Here is a 23104-nt window from a genome sequence, read left to right on the forward strand (position 1 = left end):
AATTATTTCCTCATAGCACTAAAGTACAAAGACTTTTGGATGAGCATATACAGAATCAGATTTTAAAATTTTATGAACAAGAAATTTATGTCCACTCAACCTTATGTTCATTTGGAAAGCTAGGATATTGCATTATCTTACAGGAGAGGAGAATTTGTCTCCACAAAGATTAATGTCCATATAAAATTCAGAGACAACACTGGAAAACAAAGTGTGAATGAACTGCAGTTAAATATGGAAACCAATCATGTTACACAAGAGCAAATGACCTGTAAATATTCGAACAGAACGTGGAATTGTGAAAGCTATTATACAACATAACCTATAGAATACATAGTAGCATTGTATGAAATATATTGATCCTGGAATTGCAGATAAGAAGAGACAAAATTATACTAAGTATCTTCACATGAGAGGCTGAAATCAGAAATTACAGTGTTAAGTTTTGAGAATAAGACCAAGGAAATTGTAAAAAGATACATGGGGTCATGGAATGTCAGTAGTATAGAGGGAGAAAAAGCAGAGGATACCTTTACTCAACAAGTGATGAACTTGGAGACAATCATTTGTAGAAGAGAACTTGTGAATCCTATCTTCCAAATCACTAAATAGATATTTCAAAAAATACACAAGTAAACAAATGGGCACATTCAAAAATTAAAATCATTGTGATGATTGAGAAAACTTGTTGAAAGGACAACTAGATTCAGTTAGGAATGTTTTCAAGATGATCTTAAGATATGCAATTTCACCTTTACGGCCACACTTTTCAAATGTAGAAAGCTGATGGATGGCAATGTTCCCTTGGGCTGTGTGTGGCAGAGTCCAGGTCTGTCCAGTACCAAGAATCAAACCTCAATCCCTGTGTTCTCACTGATTCACGTTCCTGGCATACGCTGTGGATTTCTTAAATGTATTCATTCAGGTGCTGAGCACACTGTAGTATGCGGTAAATTATGTTTTGATGGATTTAGATTTTTGACTGACTGGTTAAATCATTCCCCTATGAATTTTTCATTTCATTCTTGCAAACGGGAGAAACCTAAAGTTTTAGTATAACGTCTTTGTCAAATCCTGAATGACGGTAAAGGGTTTTTCCCTCAGCCTAAAATTATCCCCAAATTACATCTACTTGTTAATTTTTTCTTCAAAATAAAACAAATGTAATTATTTTGAAGTGCACATAAGAGACATTGAACACTATTATCCCAAAATGGATAATTGCATTTTGTGTTTACCTTCCCATTGGCTTTTTGATACATAGAAAGCATTACTAGAAAAAAATCAGCCCAATACATTAGTTGAATATTTGTACTCTTATTGGACAGACTAGAAAGTGGGAGGTAAACTTACAGAGAGAAATAATTCCTACTGAAGTTTTAGAAGAACACAAAGCCAGGAGTAAGTTTTCTTCCTTCCAGAGACTGAATTCTTCCATTTCCAAAGGTATTCGATTCTTCAATTTGTAAACATCTTTAGCTGAGAAGTCTCCAAATTTTCAAAGACAAAAATGTAGAGTCATCTCCAACTTTGTGACATATAGCCTTAAAAAATGGTCAGAATTTGGGTTATAAATAGGATTACAATTAGGTTTGTGGTTAGGGTTGCAGTTAGGAGTATAGTTGATGTGAAAGGTAGGATTGGATTCAATGCTAACATTAGGTTTAGAGTGAGGTTTGGAATTAGGTTTATGGCTGGCTATGGAGATAGGATTGTGGAGAATTTTAGGCTTAGGTTTAGAGGTAAGCTTAGGTTTATGGTCCAGGTTAGGGGCAGATGGAATTAAAATCAATACTATGGGATAGGAGGGGTTAGAGCTTGGTTAAGGGTTTAGCTTAAAGGTAGAGTTGGGGCTATAGGTAGGATCTGGTTTAGTGTCACAGCTTTGTTAGGATTAAAGGTAGAGTTGTGGTTAATAAGGGAAGCACTCCCTTGACTCACTCAGCCAGGGTTCTCTGAATGGTCATACACGTTACATGTATGTACATAGATACATGTATGTATCACCCTCATAGTCACCCAACGTACACAGAGAAAAACAATCTCCAGGGGTATAAACTGTGTCAGGGAAGAAAGTTAGTCACGGTTTCTTTGTCACCTTCTCCTTCCTTATGTCCTTCCAACCTCATTTCCTCCTTCCTTCCTTCTCACTACCAATATAGTACAGGTTGGTTCCTATTTACTTAGTACTTTGAAGTCTAGCCATCCAAATTTAATGAATGTAAATAAATAAATTTCTTGTGCCTGGGAAAAAGCAGAGACTAGGTCAAAGAATTCAAATAACATTAAGTTTTCTCCATCTCTGTCTACTCCTCTGCACCTGAGTTTCACGTGGCCCCACTCTACGGTAGTCCCCTTACCCACACTTTCACTTTGCATGGTTTCACTTCTCTGCAGTCAACTGCAGTCCAAAAATACTGAATGCAAAGCTCCAGCCGTAAGTAATTTATAAATGTTAAATTGTGTCATTCTGAGCGGTGTGATGAAATTTCATAACACTGCATTCTGTCCCGTGTGGGAGGTGAATCACCCCTTTGTCCAGGATAGACATGGTACATATGCTACTGTCTCCTTTGTCACTTAGCAGACATCTTGATTACCAGATCTATTGTCATGGTACCTCAGTCCTCATATTCAAATAACCATTATTTTATTTAGTAATGTTCCCAAAGAGAATCAGTACTGATGATAGCAAAGAGAAGTCATAGAGCGCTCCTTTAACTGAAAGGGTGGATGTTCTTGAGTTAACCAGGAAGGGAGAAAAATCATACACTGAGATTGCTAAGATCTGTGGCTACTGTTAAAATTTACTATACCTAGTTTATAAACTAAACTTTATCATAGGTTTGCATGTATGTATAGAGAAAATGTATTCTATACATACACTAAATATATACCCTGTATATGTTACATTAAATATACTATTTATACTGTGTGTAAATATGCATAATATATATCATTTTATAATTTTTTTGTGGTTCTGGGGCTTGAACTTAGGACACCTGTCACTCTTGCTACTTAGATGCTCTACAACTTGAGCCACTTTGCCAGCCTTATATTATATAACCATCATTTGAAGTTTCAGACGTGCACTGGGGGTTTTAGAACTCATCCTCTGCAGATAAGGGGGCAGAACTGTAGCTGATTTTTTAATTAGTGTAGAAAAGGGAAATAGCTCAGTCACCTCTAGTTCTAAACATCCAGACTAACAAAATCTTAGGGGAAAATATTCCATTTATGTCTCATAAGACATATGAAAACCTAACACATAAATTCTCATTATTTCCTTTTGGATTCTCACCCCTCACCCCTGCTCTGTGGTTGAGAACTGGAGATGATCAGGCACTTCTGAGTTTGGTCCCAGCAGCTACAGCATTGTGACTGACACTTTCTCTTCCCCTTCCTTCTACATGGAAGAAAAAAGAACAATTTCCCAGAAGAAGAGGTCGTGCTATTAGAAGTGGGAAGAAAGGGGGGTGTGCTTGTGGGAAGGTATCAGTTGAAGATCCCTGTGCTATAGTGAAGTTTAAATCCTTGACATTTGATGCACTGTGGAGATGCCAGGGCTCAGCTTCTTCCCATGTTCTGATCCTGTCTGTGTCTGTTTCAGTCACTTTCCCTCCTCCCTCCTGGTTTTTAACTTAGAAGCAGTTTTCTCCTCGATGGTTGCCCAAGACAACCTGGTACATCATTACTTCCTATCATACCTTTACCCAAATGCATTAAAAAATATTAACTCAATTCTCAAGTCATTTTGATATGCTTTTCTTTTTATTTTATTACCCGCTCTTATTTCCCTCCTTGAAGTATTATGTTGTAATGTTTGTCCTTATTTTTAAAAACCAATATCCTATTAATTTTTCATTTTATCTTCATTCACTTTTTCTGTCTGATATTACTTCCGAGTCTGCTCTTCATTTATTCTTTTCTCTTCCTGACCTTTATTCTGAAAGAAAATGGTTTGATGATTTACCCATATCACAGTGATTTTATAAAAATTTTATTGGAATGTTTGATGCCTGGAGGATCTTTTATGAGTTTAAATATTTAGTTTTAAACTATTTTATATCAATTAGCCCAGTATTTTTTAATCTAATTGTCTTTTATTCAAAATCCATTGTTTTTGGTTTATAGAAATGCAAAAAGCTAGTATCATTTTCATTTGAAAAGTATAAGATTCAATGATAAAGGATTATCATTAATGTGTCATTGCTTTGTAGACCACACTAGTCATAGTTTCAGCATACCCAATGACAGACATAAAACTAAATACTGAACTTGTAGAAATACGAGGCTGAAAAGAACACAGACTAGAACCTTCCAAAATAAACCTCAAATTTTTTTGATGACTTTATTCACCATGTTTATTAGAAACTCAAACTCTAATGTTTTTGAGTCTTATAGTATTGATAGTGAAGAAGAAATAACACATTTCTTCTAGTTAGTATCTCAAACATTTTCTTATTTGAAATTTGTAAATGGATACTTTTTAAATATTCATATTTAATTATGCATTGAATCATTTCAAGATTCCACTAAACAACCAAGTTTTCTAAATGAAATAGCTGCTAGTTTTTACACATAATGGGTTATAATGTGAAAATGAATGTTTAAAATAAGCTGTAGTTTTACTATTATTCAGAGCAAAGCATCATGGTCTTTTAAAGGCAATGTCTGCTTGCTTAGCAACATAAAATATTTTCTCCTATTAGAAGTCTCAGTAGGTGAGTTTGTAAATAATCAGTGTTCTAATAATATCACATACAGCCTAAAGGTAAACAAACAGTGTCAGGATGTAACTCAGTAGTGGAGCACTTGCCTAAAGTTATTCAAACACCATGATTTACCAATTGGAGAGGAGGAATAAAAACTGAAATCTAAAGATTTCCTTTGTCATTCCAATGATTCTAAAAACTAGAGGCAGCTGAAGTTTGGCTTCTTTGTGTTCTACCTCTACAATACCTTTTCTCCTCCCTTCTGCCACTTACTTCCTTGATAACTGGTCTCCTGTGTTATTATTTCCTTCATATAAATATATGATCATATATCTCAGTTCTGTGTTCATATCTTTTTAGTAGTAGACACCATGTTCTGTTTTACTGGACTACATTAACTCCTTCAGTCAATGATGATGCATTTTTTATCTTTAATACTTCTAGTGTCAAGGTGATTGCCTGGTAATTAATAGACTCTCAATATTTATTTCATGAATGAATAAAAGTTCTCTTATTCACACTAAATTTATATCCACTCAAGAATGCATACCACTCAGGTTAGATCTCAGCAGAAATGCAAAAAGCTAATATCATTTTCATTTTAAACATATAAGATTCAATGATAAAGGATTATCATTAATGTGTCATTGCTTTGTAGACCACACTAGTCATAGTTTCAGTCTACCCAATGATAGACTGAATAAAACTAAATACTGAACTTGTAGAAATATTATGAGGCTGAAAAGAACACAGACTAGAACTTTCCAAAATAAACCTCAAATTTTTTGATGACTTTATTCACCATGTTTATTAGAAACTCAAACTCTAATGTTTTTGAGTCTTATAGTATTGATAGTATAGATGTTAATATTTTCTTTTAAGAAAATAGATGTTGCCCCCATTTACCAAAAGAAATCAATCCCTGTGACCTTGCAGTCTTTATCCAAATGACCTCAGCAAATCTAAGCATGAATCATGTTTTCTGGCACTCACGGTGAGTGCCAAAGATAGGACTTTAAATACTTAATTATAACATTGGGTGGAAAAAATGGACATTAAATGTACAAATGTCCCTTCCTGTACCACATCACAGAATATTTAAAGACTGTCTTCAAAAGACAAAGGCATTTAGATTTAGTGAAGAATGAATTTAGTTTTATTAACCAATTTTTATATTAGTAATCAATACTGCAAGTAACATGAAGCCATAATTTTGGATCCCACTGCAGGAAAGGATGTGCCCCAGTGTGGAACACAGTAGTTTTCTGAATAAAAGCCAAGATACTTACAAAACATTTTTGTGGGGATGAAAATCGCAGCTTCAAATTTTAACAAGTTGAATAAATATAAAAGAGAGTCAAATGACTTTTTTTTTAGTAATGTCACTAATATGTACTTAAAATATAGATGAGTATTCACAGGACTGTAGATACATACATATCTGTATAACATACACGCAACACAGGAAAATTGAGACATTTCATATCTGAATTGACTTATTGTAGTTAAAAACAAAAAAGTCTCTTCTCTAACCTGCTGTACTCAAATATATCTCCAGTCTTGTAAATCTTGAACCATATTTTGCTAACATCTACTTTTTTGAGGTAGATTATTTGCAAACTCCAAAATATTGAAGAAAAAGGCAGGTTAGCCATCTGTCAGTGGTAGATTAGATGGAGCTTGCTGAAGTCTTATGTTTCTTCCTTTTTTCCATACAAAGGATTAAGGATTTTTCAGTGAAAATTGCATTTCTAAAATCTTAGTGTGCACAGGTCCTTAGAAGAGAGTTTTATTCCTTGTCTTAATCTTATTCTTCCAGCATTTTCACGTCTTCAGTGTTGTTGCTGAAATTTTTTGATATTTTCAACTTTCATCTAATCCTAGTACCCATTTTTTGACCAACAACTTCTGACATTTATGATTTAATAAATCAGAGCTAGACTTTCACAATGCTTTTGTGTGGTAGTGAAACACCTTTAATTTCATAACAACCCTTCCGTTCTCTCCATGGCATAATTGATTAGCTGCCTTTATTATGTATAGCAATCTGTGCTTATACTTTATTTAATGGTTCAAGTAACACACAGTAAAAGGAAGTGACTTCATTTTCATACTGAAAGACTGACTTCTTATATAGAAAACCACAGACTAGAAAACACAGATCAAGACTTCACAGTACTAATTTTATTATGTAATGAATTTTTACTTATCTTCCCAGACTTCTAAAACATTCTTTTTGTAATGTTGTATAATAAAAAGTATATTGCTTTCCCAACACATAATAAATATGCCAATGTGCGTACTGAAAATGCTATTTAAAGTGTGACATAATTAAGTATATTACTTTAAAGTCACCTCTGAAGAGGCTGGTTGGGCTCCCACACCTCTTCTCTTTCCTTGACTACCTCTAACACTTCCACTTACACTTTTGGCTGTATTTTATTACCCAATACCATTTCAAGGTAGGTCTTCTAATCTTCTTGCCTCTGATAGCTCTTTTTTGGCACACATTTTGAAGTCATGTGGAAGCATTTGGCTTTTCAGTCATCCCTCATCAAATCCTAGGAGGGCTATCTTCACTTTTCTGTATGGTAGGGATTCTCACATGCAGCGTATGGGGTGTTGGGGGGCACATTTGAAATGTAGATTCTAGAGCCTTATGCCCTTGACTACCAATTCAAGAAGTCAAGCAGGAGAATTGAATCCAAGTTTCTTAACATGTACACCTATTTCGGTTTTCTGGATTTTTAAAATGAAGAGTCAAGGTGATCCTTACCAAGATTTAAGTAACTATAGCTATGGTCTTTTCACACAGCTGAAAGTCAGGAGTAAAATAATCTGTAAAAAAGAAATAATTTTTAATTTTTAATCACTCATTCACTATGTTGTTCCTTCTATAGTCTTAGATGCTGGTAGATTATATGTAAGCAATATGGATATTTAATAAGATATTGGTTAGACGTCTCAGATTTATTTAGTAGGAACTGGCTTCTTACCTGAAATCCTGACTTCATATTAAATGGCCACCATACAATTACCTGAACTAAACTTACCTTAGCCAAAAAAAAAAAAAAAAAAAACAAATCCCTGTCATTTCCCTCTTTTCCCTAATTTAAACTTACTCTATTCTAGATTCTCATATCTCAGTAAATGGTAACAGCATCTACTTACTTGCCATGAAGAAACTGACTCTTCTCTTTCTCTCATACCCACTTAAAATCCACCAGCAAATCCTGCAGATTCTACTATATATATATATATATATATATATATATATAGATAATCACCAATAGAATATAAGAACTCAAAGAAATGGATTCTTGTGTGTTTTATTTGCTGCTGTAGGTACATAATAAGTATTTTGAATTGATGAAGTTATTTAGTGTGCCGCATTAACTGACTTTTATAGCCTATTGCATGCTTTCCAGTATTTTAGAAACCATGGTCAGTGTAATCTCACATAATCTCTTTCTTTCTCTCTCATATCTACTCAGAAAGAAATATAACCTAGCAAATTTAGTGTGCATAGCATGTGGGGGGAAAGGCCCCACTTCCTTCTGAACAAGTGCGCATGGACGCTTGCCTCGCAACTACAATGAAACCCATCTTCACCAAATTCATTAAGATCCCCCTACTCATTGCACTTACTTTTTTCACATTTCTTGCTATGTGAAGCAAAAACGATGGGACAATAATTATACTTTCTTTGGCCCAAAACTTTGATTAATCATCTGATTCTTTGTGTTCCTTTCAATTCACCGTATGAGTTACCAACTTCTATTTCCAGAATATTTTTCATATTTGTTTCATTTTTTTATCTGCATACAATTCCATTGACTTAACCTTACCCTAATAATCTCTGCATGAGTTTTGTCAGACTTCTAACTGGGTTTTCAATGTCTGCTTGCTCATATCTTCAATCCATTTTTACCATTGCCTTGGATCCATTTTCCTCTAGAATGTTTTGATATAGCAAGACAAAGTCATTTGTAAACAAGTCCAGGAACTTAAAAACTTGGTAATTCGTCCACCATAATACAATGGTACAGAGAAGAGTGAGGCAGATACCCACAAAGTGACATGATGGAGGCAATGTAAAGCACCAGAGAATCTTACGTTGCTGTTACTTGAAATCACTCAGAAAGCTTTTGAAAACCTCCTTTTTATGGGAATTCTCTGAAAATGCTTTTTTGGCATGGTTTATACATGATTATTTGTATATCATCAACTTACCATAAATTTATGACTTCATCAATTTAGGTGGCATTTCTGTCCAGTCTTGGAACTTTTCAGAATTGTACGCCTCTGTAAACAAATGCAGTGTCAAATGTCCCTCTTTGGTGAAGTTATGTCACCCCAAGGCAAATCAAATGGCAGATGCATCTTGACTGTCATCCATACTACAGTCTAGTGTTTACATCTTAGCTTCCCCCACAAGATTAGAAATTCCTTGTGGGTAAGGACCATGCTTCATCCACTTCTCTGTTTCCTCCACAGAATGTAATAGAACCGTTTACACGTTGTGGGTGTTCAGTAAATACTTGTCGAATGAAATAAGAAAAGGAAATAGCTCCAAATTAGATAAGGCCTAGAAAATCACTTTGTTGGTTCAGGATGCTTTATTTTCTGTTCCACTTTTATAGCTATAGTTAGAGTGAGACTTTTGTCGCTCTGTTGCTTTTGACTCCATTTAGATGATAAAGGTGTTTGTGCATAACCTCAAATCTGCAATCTTCAGGTACTTCCACTGCTGCCCATAACTCAGCACTGATCAGGTTTGTGAAGTCTTGTTCACCAAAAAACTCCATGCTTGACTTGACTCTTGCTCTCGAGTCGCTCACTCTGGATTCCTTCTAGTACTTGTGACTAAGTACCCACAGTGAGTTATAGATCACTGAGGAGGCTATGGTGATTAACGAGGAACTCATGTCTCTTTCCAGCTGAATTCACCAGAAAACGTGTATGAAAATTTATGTTTTCCTTATATTTCACAGATCGTATTTTTCAACTTGCAGACAAGTATGTGTGGACTACCAACAGAAGAATGGAAGTGGAGTGAAGAACATGACATTTATCCTCTGTTTAAGAATTGTGAGTTCAAGTGATACTATGTAAATTTATTCAGCCAACTAAAGTAGTTAGTTATCTCTCTAATACAAAATTTAACTATCTGGGAAAAGGAGCAAAGAATAGCCCTAGCATACAAGTTATTTTAGAATTAGCTAGGACACTCTATGGCAAATGCTTTTGTTGAAGAGTTACATAATTAGGGCAATATAACAACTCTAAAAAGCCTGTTCAGTAAATTATACTGCAATTTACTGACACAATAATAAGACAATATTGACAAGCTTGGTTTGATTATTCCAAGGTTTGCAAGAATTAGCAAGGTTATCCTTCTTGGGACAAGATTTCACTTTGGGGTTTTCAAATTTATAATTTCATTGACAGCCAGCATCAGTCAGAAGGGGTAGTGTCTCTCTTTTTCACTATTAATAAAGTTTCTATAACTACCCAGCATGTCATTAGTCTGTGTTCCACCTGTATTTCTCCTCTTCCTCCTCTTTCTCTTCCTTCTTCTTTCACTTTATATTTATTTTTTCTTTTTACAGGGCTGGAGATTGAACCTGGGGCCTTGCACATACAAGGCCAGTGTTCTGCCATTTAGTTACATTCCAGGCCATTTTTTTCCATTGCCTGCAGAGTCCCTGGTCTAGAACTAGTATAATTCACTGATGTGGGAAAATGACAGAGGATCCATGAGGCTGTGCCTCCACAGGCATGCCCCAAACATCCTGTATTCTGGTAGGGATATGCTTAGCTCATTTTATTGCAGAAAATGTGAAGTCATGGTGACATTCCATCCTAGCTCTCTTACTTCATTTGGAACATGGAAAGTCAAGTGCTTCCTTAGACTTTTACAGAAGCAACTACAGATTATTTTGAAACAAAGATAGTTGAAGTATGTTCTTCTCAGTTATTGCAGAAATGCAGCATATTATTTGAAAGGATCTTGGTGTACTTTCTTTGAGAAATCAAAAAGCAAAACTGCCATAGCTTATGATTCACATTTACTTCTCATGAGAAGAGGAAGACGGTTTATGTTATGAGATACCGAACAATGTCTAATGGATCACAGTGCTAGGGGAAATTCTTCAAATGTTATCTCATAAACATTACTTTAATAAGTATAAAATAGTTTTTTTACCATGTATCTTTCATGATGTATTGACCAAACTAGTGCTGGTGTATAGCTCAGTGGGAGACTCTGTGCTTAGCGTATGCAAGGCCTGGGTTCAATCCCCATAGCAACAACAAAAACAGTAAGTAAGGATATAATCCAAAAAACCACAAACATAACTCAGATGATTGAAGTGTTATTTTAAATATTTATATAGAGGAAATTTAAAGTTCACAAAACCTAATTATAAGAAACATAAGCATTCCTCCTAGAAAAAGTGTAATATTAACTCATTTGAAAACTAAAAATATGTTGTATTTTTGGTTGTGTGTGAGACTCTAGTGATACATTTAAAAAAAATAAAAAGAGTCTTATGGAACTTATATTTTACCTCAGGGCAGCAAAAGAAAAATCAACCAACAAATTAACAAGATCACTTCAAGTTGTTAAAAAAAAAAAAGTCCTATGATGAATTTAACATAGGAGGCTGGCTTGTATTCTGTTTGGGCATCCTAAGATTCCCTCTGAGAAAATGTGATGTATGAGCAGGAATCAGCCACAGGGGCCAGAGGGGCTAACCACTCAGCATATCCTAAAGCAGGGGTGCAGTGAACCTGAGGAGGAGGAATTGTGCCTCCAGGGTAGGTCACCCCAAGGAAGCTCCCTTTTACATGAATGCTAACTCACTGACTTCAACTCCAGGTATTTATCTTTCCACTTCCCTGCAAGCTGTAGTTTATTTGCTTAGAGAATGGTTGAAAAAAAATGGTTGACTATGGGAAACTTGAGGCCTTATGTCAAGACTTTGCCATTTTTAATATTTGAAAAAAAAAAACTAAGGTGTATAAATCATATTACTCACAACATCTAATCTCCAAAATATGCTTGTGCATATGTGTGTGGCCCACGTGCTATTATTTATGTGTTTTTAAGTTCTTAAAGTTTTAATTTCCTTTTTCCTCTAAGATGTTTTGGCTTCCTGTCAGTGACCAATTACAATTTTAATATGCATGGGGGCTGGACATAAATTTGTAAACTAAGTTAAACTTATGATTTTCAGGAATCTCTGAGTCACCATCTCCAGTGACCTCAAAGAGCAAGATTTTCCCAGGCTTCCCTGTGTCCAAAATAAAAATGAAGCCAAGCACACATATAACTCAAAAATAATTAAATCCTTTTCCTCTACCTACTGACAAAATTTGTCATTGCATTTGTCTGTAGGCGCTCTCAACTTGAGAACTTTTGTATGGAGTATTCTAATTGGACAGATGAAGTTGTTAGCCATATAAAAAGTTGCCTCTGTTTCACACAGTAACAAAATGGTTGCTTGACACTCCATCATAGCTTTCTACACTTGACCATAAAGATTGGCACAATCTTCATACTCTAAGAAAGACAAATTGCTTTAAAATCTTTTTTAAGGCAAGCAATAGGGCTTTCTAACAAAGTCGATAATTAGATTCATTCTTCGTTGATGAAAAACGTATTGGAGCCAGTGTTTTCTGACCCCACTTCTAGCAATGTAGTAATAAAAATCACAGCTTCATGTGATCATAAACCATGTTCCTTATAAATTTTTGTAGTCACTGAGTAGTAATAAAAGGTCACTGAACATCTAGAAAAGGATATTGCAATTTTAATGATTACTGTATTTTTATTGTGAGCTAGGAATAACAAATCATAATTTTAAACTACCCACACCTTTAGAAAGTTTGTTGTGTGTTACCATGCCAACCTGTACAGAAATGTTCACTGAAATTCCCTATGAGATGATCTGGGGTCGATATAACACCCTCATTGATTATTTGAAGTTATAAATATCATATATAATTGAAAAACAACTTTCAAATTAAATTTTTTTGGTGGGGCTGGGCTTCTAGCCCATGAACTCACAAATACTAGACAAGTGCTGCTGAGCCAACGAGCCACTTCTCCAGACCTCAATTGAGAATATTTGAGGTAATTTAGGGAATAAAAGGAATTTAAGTAGGAAAATTTGAAAATTTTCACTAGCTTTCAAATTTTAAGTCTTTTGGGTTTCAATGTGAAGTCATGATCTACAGGTCAAAATGAGGGCTGGCTAGGAATATTATGACCCCTTGAAACCTCAATTGGTAAGTTAGTGAAACTTTGTATAGAATATTGGAAAATATTAGGAGAGATATGGCATGCAAGATTCACAAACATATCTCCCAGAAAAGAAATAAAACAATTCTAGAGACAAGTTACTTTTCAAATTTAAATATTCAACGAAGCAGAAACAGCCACAGTTTTTCCATATGTATGTGGGTGCATATATATCCCCCCTTTTCTTTCTTTAGGTCTTTCTTCATTTTCTCACATTCTCCTTTTCCCCCTCCTCCCCTTCAGCAGTGTATAGAAAGCTTCCCACAAGTAGCTATCCAGAGGACTTAGAGTTTACCCTTCATTGTTAGACTTTTTCTTTTCTCCCATTAAAACAGACTGATTAAATGAGACAAAACAAGACACAAATCCCAATATGAAAACTTTCACAAGTCTTTCTCCCCTTGGATTTATTTTCTGCATCATCTTCAGAATGCTCTTACAGAAAATGCAAACTCAGGATGACTCTCTCCTTAAAACCCTCTAATGGCTCCCCTTGAACTGCAGTGCCAATTCCAGATCTCAAGCAAGGTATAGGGCTAGTCATGGCCCAGCCCTTATCTACTGCTCCAGCCTCATCTCCGCACCCTTCTTATCTCTACTTGCACAGGAGTTGCCCAGTTGCTCTGCAGTCTCTTCGTAGCTCATGCCATTTCACGCCTCCTTGATTTTCCTTATGTTGTTTCCTTTGCTTAGAACATCCCTACCCAATTTTCTTCACCTGGGTAACTTGAATTCATCCATTAAAACTCAGCTTAGCTGTCATCATCTCCCATATCTCTCTCTACTCCACTAAATGGAGCTAAGTGTCCTCTAATTGTCTTAGTGTCCCATTTCTGTACACACCTCTATCTACCATGGCACTGAGACTCTGTGTTTATACATCTGTCTCAATCCTAGCACAGTAACTGGCACAAAACTCCTCAATATTATCACCTACTCTGTTGTCAGAGATCTAAAACATGAATGACATGTCTATCAGCTGTCATGAAATACTTAATTCTTCTCAATTCCCTTGCTCCGCATTTACTTTGAATTTAAGCAAATTAAAAAGACCTTCAAGCATTTTATGGTTTCTGTGATAGAGACCATATATTCCTTACCCTCCTTTGTGGTTAGGTTGATACAGTATGGTAAGATTTGATCAAATGATTATAGGCATGATTGAAACATCATATTCTATCAAAAGGAGTTACGAGTCCCTATATTGTTTTCCCTTGTACTATCATGAAAAGTTTAGAGTCTGTACATCAACTTGTCCCAAAATCTAACAGCTTAAAACAACCAAAATATATTATGTTACACCTTCTGAAGGGTCAGGAATATCCTTGAAGCTTAGCTGGATAGCTGTGTCTCCAGTTATTAAGTTACAGTCAAGCTAAGATGAGTCGGGTTCTGCATGATGTTGTAATCATCTGGAGATTCAATTGGAGTGAGAAAAAACTCACTCCAATTACTACTGAACCTAATTGGGCCTAACTGAGGGTGACAGGAGATGCAGAAAGGACACAGGATAGACAAACAGAAAGTTGGGGTCAGGTGTGTTGGGCTCTCAGGTGGAGATGCACAACAGCCTCATTGCTTCTTATCTCTATTAATCTCTTCTCTTTACTCTGCTTCTTTTCTTTAAGGCCTTACTCCTTTACAATTCTTTAAACATTGCTTCCCAAAGTCTTCTTTTCTATTCTTAAAAGTCTCTTTTCTTAGACTTGCTCTATCCCATGTTTTTTCTTAGTTTTTCTTTAGCATAGTCTGTCTTAGTCTTTGCCTTCAGACTTGCACTGTCCCATCAGACTTGTACCATCCCATGCTCTCTATTTAGCTTTCTTAAAGCCTTGGTGCTCAGACTTGCACTGTTCCATGTTCTCTTTAGCTTTTCTCTAGCTTAGCTTTTCTAAAGCTTATGTATAAAGTTCTCAGTGCGGACTTGGACTGTCCCATGCTCTCTCTTCAGCTTTAGCAATTCCCCTTTAGCAATTCTCCTTAAGCAATTCTTTTTCAGCAATTCTTTTCCCTTCAGCAATTCTCCCTTCAGCAACTTCCCTTCAGCCAAAAATCCCCAATCAAAAAAGCCTCCCATCACCAAAAAGCCGACATCAAAAAGCCTCATCTCCTCCTTCTGCGAGTCTTTTAACCTGTGGTAAACAAGGAGGTGGAGCAGTGGTTCTCCAGGAGGGGCGTGACATTGTAACAAGAGGAACCTGCAATTCTGCTTCTAAACGACTTAGGAAAATCAGCTGAGCTGCATCTCTCCTTCTCACTCTCTTCTGCGACTAGAGCTGTGCCAATCTCAGCCTGCAGAATGCTGAGTACAACTGTGCTTATGTCCTCATAGGCTTCTCCTAGTCTGCTCCCCACACTCAACCTGAACTGAAGGATGCATTTTCAAGGTCACACATGAGGTTTTTAAACTGCATTTCCTCTATGACTTGTGGCTGGAGAGCTCAACTCCTTCCCAAGGAGAGTGCTCACAACAAGGCAGCTCAGTGCCTCCAGAGTAAAAGATTTAACAACAAAAGAGAGTGAGCAGAATGAGCATTCATGTTAGAATCTGCATCTTTTTATAATGTAAGGGTGGAAGTGACATTTTCTCACTTCTTCTGTATGCTTTTGTCACCCAGATTAATTCTTGGATAATGAGGAAAGACAACAGATAAGATATGAATACCCAGAAAGGAAGGGGATATTAGAAGCCACCGTGGAAACCAGTTATCATAGAGACCACATGGTGAATTCATGCATAAAATATATCTGAATGCCTAGAGTAGTCACTGGATGGGCACAGACTCCCCAACCCACATTGTGTGTTAAATGAGCAAGAAATAAACTTTTTTGGTATCAGCTAATTAGAATCCTGGGTTTATTTGATACCGAGGCATAGCTGAGTTATTCAGACCAATAATAGTCTTCATGTAAATTTGTCTACTGAGGAAACCTGTGATAAGTGAAAGGCCAGGGCATCGTAGGACTTGGTGTTATTGGTAGTGCCTCCTCAATCACATATAACACCATTCTTCCCTAGGAGCACTATTATATAATAGAAAGAGTGACCTAATCTGTCAAATCAAGAGAAACTCAAGATTTGGTTAAATAAGTATTAATTTTTTAAAATGCATGGCTACATCTGAAGAGACAAAAAAAACCTATAGATTATGTCAGGTCTTAAGTGTTTGACCCTCAGTCTTCAATTATATATAATGATAATGATTTCAATAACAAAATAACCCCTGGACACAATTATCTGTCATATTTTTTTCTAGTGTGTCACCCCCCAGGACAAGCAGAAGCATCTTTGGAGGCACCTGTTTTACCTTGAAATTTTCTCTTGTAAAGTGAACCTAGCCTGACCTTGATTAGTTTATCAAATGAGCTCATCCTGAAATCTGAAGAACTGGAGATGCTCAGAGAAATAGCATGGTGGCATGCCAGAACAACTCCACACACCATCTAGAGGACACTGGACCACCAGGTTCTCCTCCTTTCTGCCAGGCTGCTCCAGTCAGGCTAAGAAGCTGGAGCGGAGGAATAAGGAAGTAACAGAACAAGTGTGGAGCACAGAACCTGCTAAGTCTGTGCTAGAAACTTGGTACTGCTACTTACAGTCTGGCTAAACCTTGGAATAAGTTAAAAAATATTTTGTCACTTTCCTCATTTTTAGAACAAAGTTGTTAATTTCTTCATTGTAAGTTGGTGATGAGGCGTCAATGAAACATAGATAATTGGAGCCTGACATACAGGACCTGGCATATAGGTATTCAGTAAATATTCTTCATTTTTCTTTTCTGTGGGAAGAGGAGTGGAGATAAATACCCTCAGCTACACCTTTCACCTGTCTCTGGCTGAGCCATACCAGTGGATGGTCACTTAGCTGAGCTAGGAACCATACCAGTGGGGCATCGCTTAACAACGCTAGTGTCTGGGAGGGCAGAGAGCATCAGCAAGTTACAAGAAGTGAGATGGAAGGGTCTTGCTTCCCAGGGAAAACCATCAGGGGAAACATCAGTGAATGTTTATGAAATTTGAATGGTTGAGTAAGAATTCAGTGAATTTGGAATGATAACATCACAGTAGAATGTGAGAAATTTCAAGTATAACTAAAATACAAAGTAATGAAAATTCATACAAATATTTATGATATAATTTAGTATCTGTGCCCTATTGAAACAAGGACAATTTTTAAATTCTAGGACATTGTATTTGTGTCTGATTTGGACCCCATAGAAAAATTTTGTTTTGTTTTGTTTTCTCTTTCATTATTTCACTTTATATATATATATATATATATATATATATATATATATTTCAATATAGGAAGAATGCATTACACTTAGATTACCAGAGCTACATGTTAACTCTCATTAGTATCTGTTCATGATAAATGTTGCTGTTTTCAATAAGAGAGCCACTTAAAAAGTTAACATTGGGATAGTGCTCAAGTTAAAAACAGATTTACTTTATCAAGTGGTAGCAAAAATGCAGTGGTATCAGTTTAATTCTCATTCAAATAAACTCTTTTTGCATTCTGTCACTAAAAACATACAACAGACTTAAAGCTCAATGGCTCCTATCAAGTCTTGGCAAACTTGGATAACATGTTATCTCTAATCCCTTTCTACTTTTTGTGTAGGAAAGGATGGGTTCACAAACACCCAAGGAAATGAATCAGGCATCAGGAAAAGCAGAAAAAAGTTGTGTACCAGGGCCAGGTGTAATGGCTAACATCATAATCCAAGCTACTCAGGAGGCAGAGATCAGGAGGATTGCAGTTCAAGGACAGCACAGGCAAAAAGTTAGGAAAACCCCATCTCAACAAAAAAGATGGAGAATCATACCTGCAATTTCAGCTACATGGGAGACATAAGTAAAGAGGATCACAGTCTAGGTTGGCCTCAGGCAAAAAGTGTGAGGTCCTTTTTGAAAAATAACTAAAGCAAAAAAGACTGCATGAGGCTTAAGTGGTAGAGCACCTGGTTAGCAAGTTCAAGGTACTGAGTTTGAACACTAGTACCACCAAAAAAGAAAAGAGAAAGAAAACAAAAGAAAAAGACAAAGACAAATAAGAAAATGATTGTCTCCTAGGCAAAGGAGTAGCAGGACTCTAACTACACCATTTCTACTTCTGGTACATAAAACTAACTCTGTAGAAATCAACCCTGTTACAGACCCTCCCACCATGCACACTTTCACTTTGTGTTAACTTTCATTGGGTAAGGTCTTTAGTTGACAATAAGCTTTAACTGAGTTTCATCAACAAATTATGCATGTTATTTAGAACATTACAAGCAATAGACCAAATAATTAAGAGGGACTGCAGATATTAAGTGAGTGTGACCCAGTGTGGCAAATTCAAATGAGAGAAAGAGAGTGAAAAACAATCCCTGATAGTTAGGAATGACTTTCATGGAGAGGGGAAGACACTGTCAAGTATTCAGTGTAAAGAGGATAGGTCAGTGGACCTGGTACCGGAAAAGACTGTAATAGATGCCAACTCGTTTTGCTCACACCTTTGAAGAAAGGGTGGGAGCAGAAGCAATAAAAGCTATGAGATACTCTGGCCTGGGAGAGAGAGGATGACTGTAACTATGACTGCAGGAGATTCCAGGAGTGAAATGGTGGGATTAAAAATTGACAGTCATTGACAGCCAGGTACTACTGGGAGGCTGAGATCAAGAGGATCAGGGTTTGAAGCCAGCCTGGCCAAATAGCTCATGGAGAGCCTATCTACCAAGTAACCCAAGAAAAATGGAGTGTAGGTATGGCTCAAGTGGTAGATCACCTGTTTTGTGAGTGTGAAGCCCTGAGTTCAAATCCCAGTCCCACCAAAAAAAATTGACAGTAACTAACATTTATTGTTTCAAAAAGTATGCTGTGTTCTGCGATATATCTATGTCAAAGGTTCCATGTATTAAATTCTGGTATGATTGCTACCAGGCAAGCATTATCAACCTTAAATTTTAATCAGAAAAAATAGACTTGATGAGTTCAAAACTTAATAGAATTTACACAGAAACAAGAAGTGTACCTGAATCAATGTGTACATTTATGGGATTTTTCCCCATTTTTCATATATAGAGGCAATATTAAGGAAGATAGAGGCATTCCAAGTGAAACTTGGGGTATTCTTGAATGCAGAAGTAAGAGAAGCTGAAAATTGATCCTTTTTCCCAAGTGCTTAATGGTAGAACTGACTGCAAACATATCTCTTCCTCTAGTTTCCACTTAAGGAGTTAAGGGTAAAAATTACACCATACCTATTCCTTTGAGTTTCCTTAGGAGTCCCCCCTCACACACATTAATTTTAAAAGCATAATATTGCTCAAAATATACCATTCAAATTACTGGATATATCTACTTAGCTATAAATAAGATATTCTTAGGAATAATAGGTTATATGTGGCATCATTTTGCAAATACTGAAAATACACTTCATCCCAATAACTTTACCACATGTTCCTTCCCAGGATTTAAAAATCCCACAATTAGGCATGCATATAGCTTTTTATTAGAGCACAAATACTCATGCAATCCCATTTACAGTCATTTGTGCCTTCTTGTGAATGGCTTTGTCATTTTTTTTCCAGGAAATTGCTTTCTATCTCTGGAAGGAGCATCTGACAGTGAAAAGTGGGAATAATGATCAAGACCCATGGGGAGGGAAAAAGAGGGGGCGATAAAGGCTCTAAGCCTGCTACATCACTTCACAAAAGGGCACTGTGGGAAAAATGACTTCTAACTGGGGGCATTGTATTTGTAAGTTCAACAAGGCTGATATTTCCCAAGCATGAAAGTGCACATGGCTAATGCACCTGAAGAGTCAATGATTACCTCTGCTTCCTGCACTGGCTTATTTCATCTTCATGCCTCTTATCTTGCATGAATAGTATGACTTCTTGTCCTGAAACTCTTGTGTAAAATCACTGACGCTGGGGCAGGGTGGGGGGAAAGTGAGGTGGGCGCAGACAAAAAGGCAACTCTAATCCATTTTGCAAATTTGACAGTGACATCAAAGAACAAGAAGTTGTCTGTGAGTAACAACATTGCTCATTTGTTTAAATGTCAAGCCTAAACCGCATCAACTTTCAGGGCATATGTCAGCCCTGAAGAATGAGTTTCAGCTCAGTTGGAGAAGATTTCTGTGTTATTCAGTCCCAAGAAAGATAGCTGTCAGTATCTTGAAATCAGAGTGCTTTGAGCAAATCTTTTTTTTTTTTTTAAGGTGAATGAAACTGGCTGTTTCAGCACTTGGGGCCATGGACAGTGTTCTTTCTCTTTCTTGGTGTTAGGAAACAAGGAGCCTCAGTGTACAGGTGTTTCCTCTTTGAAGCTGAAACTCCCCAGGCTTGCGAACATGTACACCCTCAACTATTCATTTAGGATATGGGGACTGTGCAGCACAAGGTCTGTGCAAAGCATCAATGAAATAATGTCAAATGAGAGCACATTTTATCACAAAGATTAAGCCTGAAATAAAATTAGGGAAGGGAAAGAGTTATGGCTAAATGGCTAAAAGAGTCTTTTTTTTTTTTAATGGCAAAGCAATCGCATTCCACCCTAGACAGGATTTTGGTGGAGAGAGTGACACGGACATTAACCCTCATGGTACTTTATTGGCAGTGGATGAGAAGGCAGGCAAAACAGGCTCATTCTGATAGGCTCCCAGACTCTCAGGAGGAGAGAAGCCTTTCTTTATATGACTCCTACGTCTAGAATGGAATGACAATCAAGAATTCTGGATCTGAGGTCAGAAGAAATAAAATCAAACCTAATGCACTAAAGTGTTGCTATGCTAGTGACTAGCTTGTCTTAATAGCTGAACCCCTAAGGATGGATGACAGAGCGGTATCTTTATTAACAGGCTTGTCCTTAGGGCAAAACCCCTACTTGTGTGTATTTCCACTTTCATTCACTATGTCTGCATCTCAGGAATTTTCTCTTTATTATTTTAACCTTAAATAACCAACAAACAAAGTAGACTAAAATAATATAGAAAGAGCAAACCAAAGTCCTAAGAGATTTCTGACTTCATCAACAACCCTTTAGAGAGTTCCTCTCAGTCAGTCACATACCCTCAGCTAGTCTGCTTACTGGACTGAAGAGAGACTTCTTTGGACATTTCCTCCTCAGACCACTACACTTGGGAGAGGAGGTAAAAACCAGATTAGTGTTGAATGTTCTGTAAAGTCCTTAGCATGCTCAACTGCAAATGAACTGCAAATTCTTTGCTTTTGACTTCAAAGCTTCCCGACCTCCCTCACCTCCCTCACCATCTCCTTATTTTATAACTGAAAATCAAGAGCACCTTCTCCCAGCCTCCCCCCTCTCCTCTGGTCCTTCCCAACAGAATCCCTCCACACTGCCCTCTGCATTTGAAAAGCCTCGCAGCTCCCCTCTCTCCATTCATGTAGGTGCGGACTCCTTCCATTCACAATTTATTTTAACTCGCCTCCCTTTCTCTTGAAGTAGATTCCTCTCCTGCCTTTATAAACTCCATCAGCACAGTCTCCATATTGTCACCTAATCCCCTCCGCTACTCCTCAGAAATTGTGGTGGGGAGAGGTGGAGGGAGGGGGCAGGCAACCTGTGTTTATACAGACCAGGCAGGGACAGAGTCTAACAATAGCTTAGCCTCATGTTTTAGGGGGAAAAATCAGTTAACAAATACTTCCTGAGCCTGGCAACAAGCATTTCTGGAGAAAGATATTGGTTGGATGGCTGGATGAATGAATGCTTGAATGGATGGGGGAATGATTGAGGCATCCGAGGTACTTTTCGTGAATGCCCCTCCTTCCTCCTGCTCAGGCATGATTTCTGGTTAATTCAGCTTTGGAGAAGGAGTGTGTGCACCTCCCTGCTTTCCTCCTCTCTGTCCCTTCATTACCATGTCTTGACAGGAGCCGGAACCTCCTTGCTACAGGGCACGCTACCTAGCTGCAAATGCTGTGTGACTCCAATAGCCAGACAGCTTGCTTCTCTTTGCATCCTACCAGCTCTGCTTCTCCGAAGTCCCCTAAAACACCCAGCCACGTTTGCATGAAAGCACCATTGATTCCCCCACAGCTAACAAAATCCACCTGCAGATCCCGTGTTCCTGTCCCTCTCCTGTTACCTAGGTGCTGGGCAAAGAAACAGTGTTTCTTTGCAGAAAAAAAAGGAACATCATTGCGGATGAGAAAATCATAAAACTTTTAATTTTTTAAAAAAAATTTTCATTAACAACGCCACCTGACCTCTTTGTTTGCATCCCAGAGGGAGGAAGGGGTCTCTGGAGAGCTTGGCAGCCCCGGGAGGGCTGAGGGGAGGTGACAGCCATGGGGAGGACACTCACCCAGGACGTTCCCAATCAGGGCCACCACGAACACGATGATGTATCCCGCGATCAGGACCCACTCGTATTCTTTCGGGTGCAGGTATTCCCTCCACAGGTACCGCAGGAATTCCTCGTCGTCATAGTCGGTGGGGTTGAGAAAGGGCTCTTGAGTTTCATTCAGCTCGGCAGCAGATGTCCAGTTGCGACGAGGGAGGGAGTCCTGCAGTCTGGTGCCGGACATCACGGGCTCGGTCCTGGGCTCAGCGCTGCGAGCCGCTCTCCGCCTGCCCCATGAGCACTGGAGACGCGCGCGGAGGGCGCGGCGCGGCGCGGCGCGGCGCGGCGGGAAGGGCCCTGAGCCCCGCAGAAAATGACGTGAAAAGTTACCGAGCCAATGCCTCCGGAGTCCTGGGACGCGCAACTTGGCTCTGCACGGGGAACACTGGCGGCTGAGCAGTCAGGGACCCGGCAGCCCAGGCTGCAGCAATGACACCACGAGGAGAAAGCCACCACCCGCTCGCTCAGCACGGCTCAATTACTCCTCATTCCAGCCCCGAGTCTGCAGCGCACAGCCTCCTCCCGCGCAGAGAGGGATGAGCTCACACACACACACACACACACACACACACACACACACACACACACACACGTAATGCAAACTCTGTGGCTTGAATGACCTTTTCCACCCCTTGGAAACATGCACAGTTTCTATGAACACGCATAGCATGGGTAGGTCTGAGGAGAGGACACAAAGGTCACCGCATGGTTAATTCAGGG

The 23104-nt window shown here is 37.9% G+C and overlaps 1 protein-coding gene across 2 annotated transcripts in view; it reads right to left on the reverse strand.

The window, feature by feature from the left end:
- The window catches only part of Hcrtr2 (hypocretin receptor 2), an 89835-nt gene extending 67208 nt beyond the window's left edge, over window positions 1-22627 (reverse strand). For both annotated transcript variants that reach the window (XM_020153247.2, XM_020153246.2), the window contains exon 1: window positions 22346-22627. In XM_020153247.2, coding sequence (XP_020008836.1) covers window positions 22346-22568 — 223 coding nt within the window. In that variant the 5' untranslated portion in view covers window positions 22569-22627. The remainder of the gene's footprint in view (window positions 1-22345) is intronic.
- Between the last annotated feature and the right edge of the window lie 477 nt (window positions 22628-23104).

The sequence above is a fragment of the Castor canadensis genome, chromosome 8 (genome assembly GCF_047511655.1).
Source record: "Castor canadensis chromosome 8, mCasCan1.hap1v2, whole genome shotgun sequence".
Taxonomy (NCBI): Eukaryota; Metazoa; Chordata; class Mammalia; order Rodentia; family Castoridae; genus Castor; species Castor canadensis.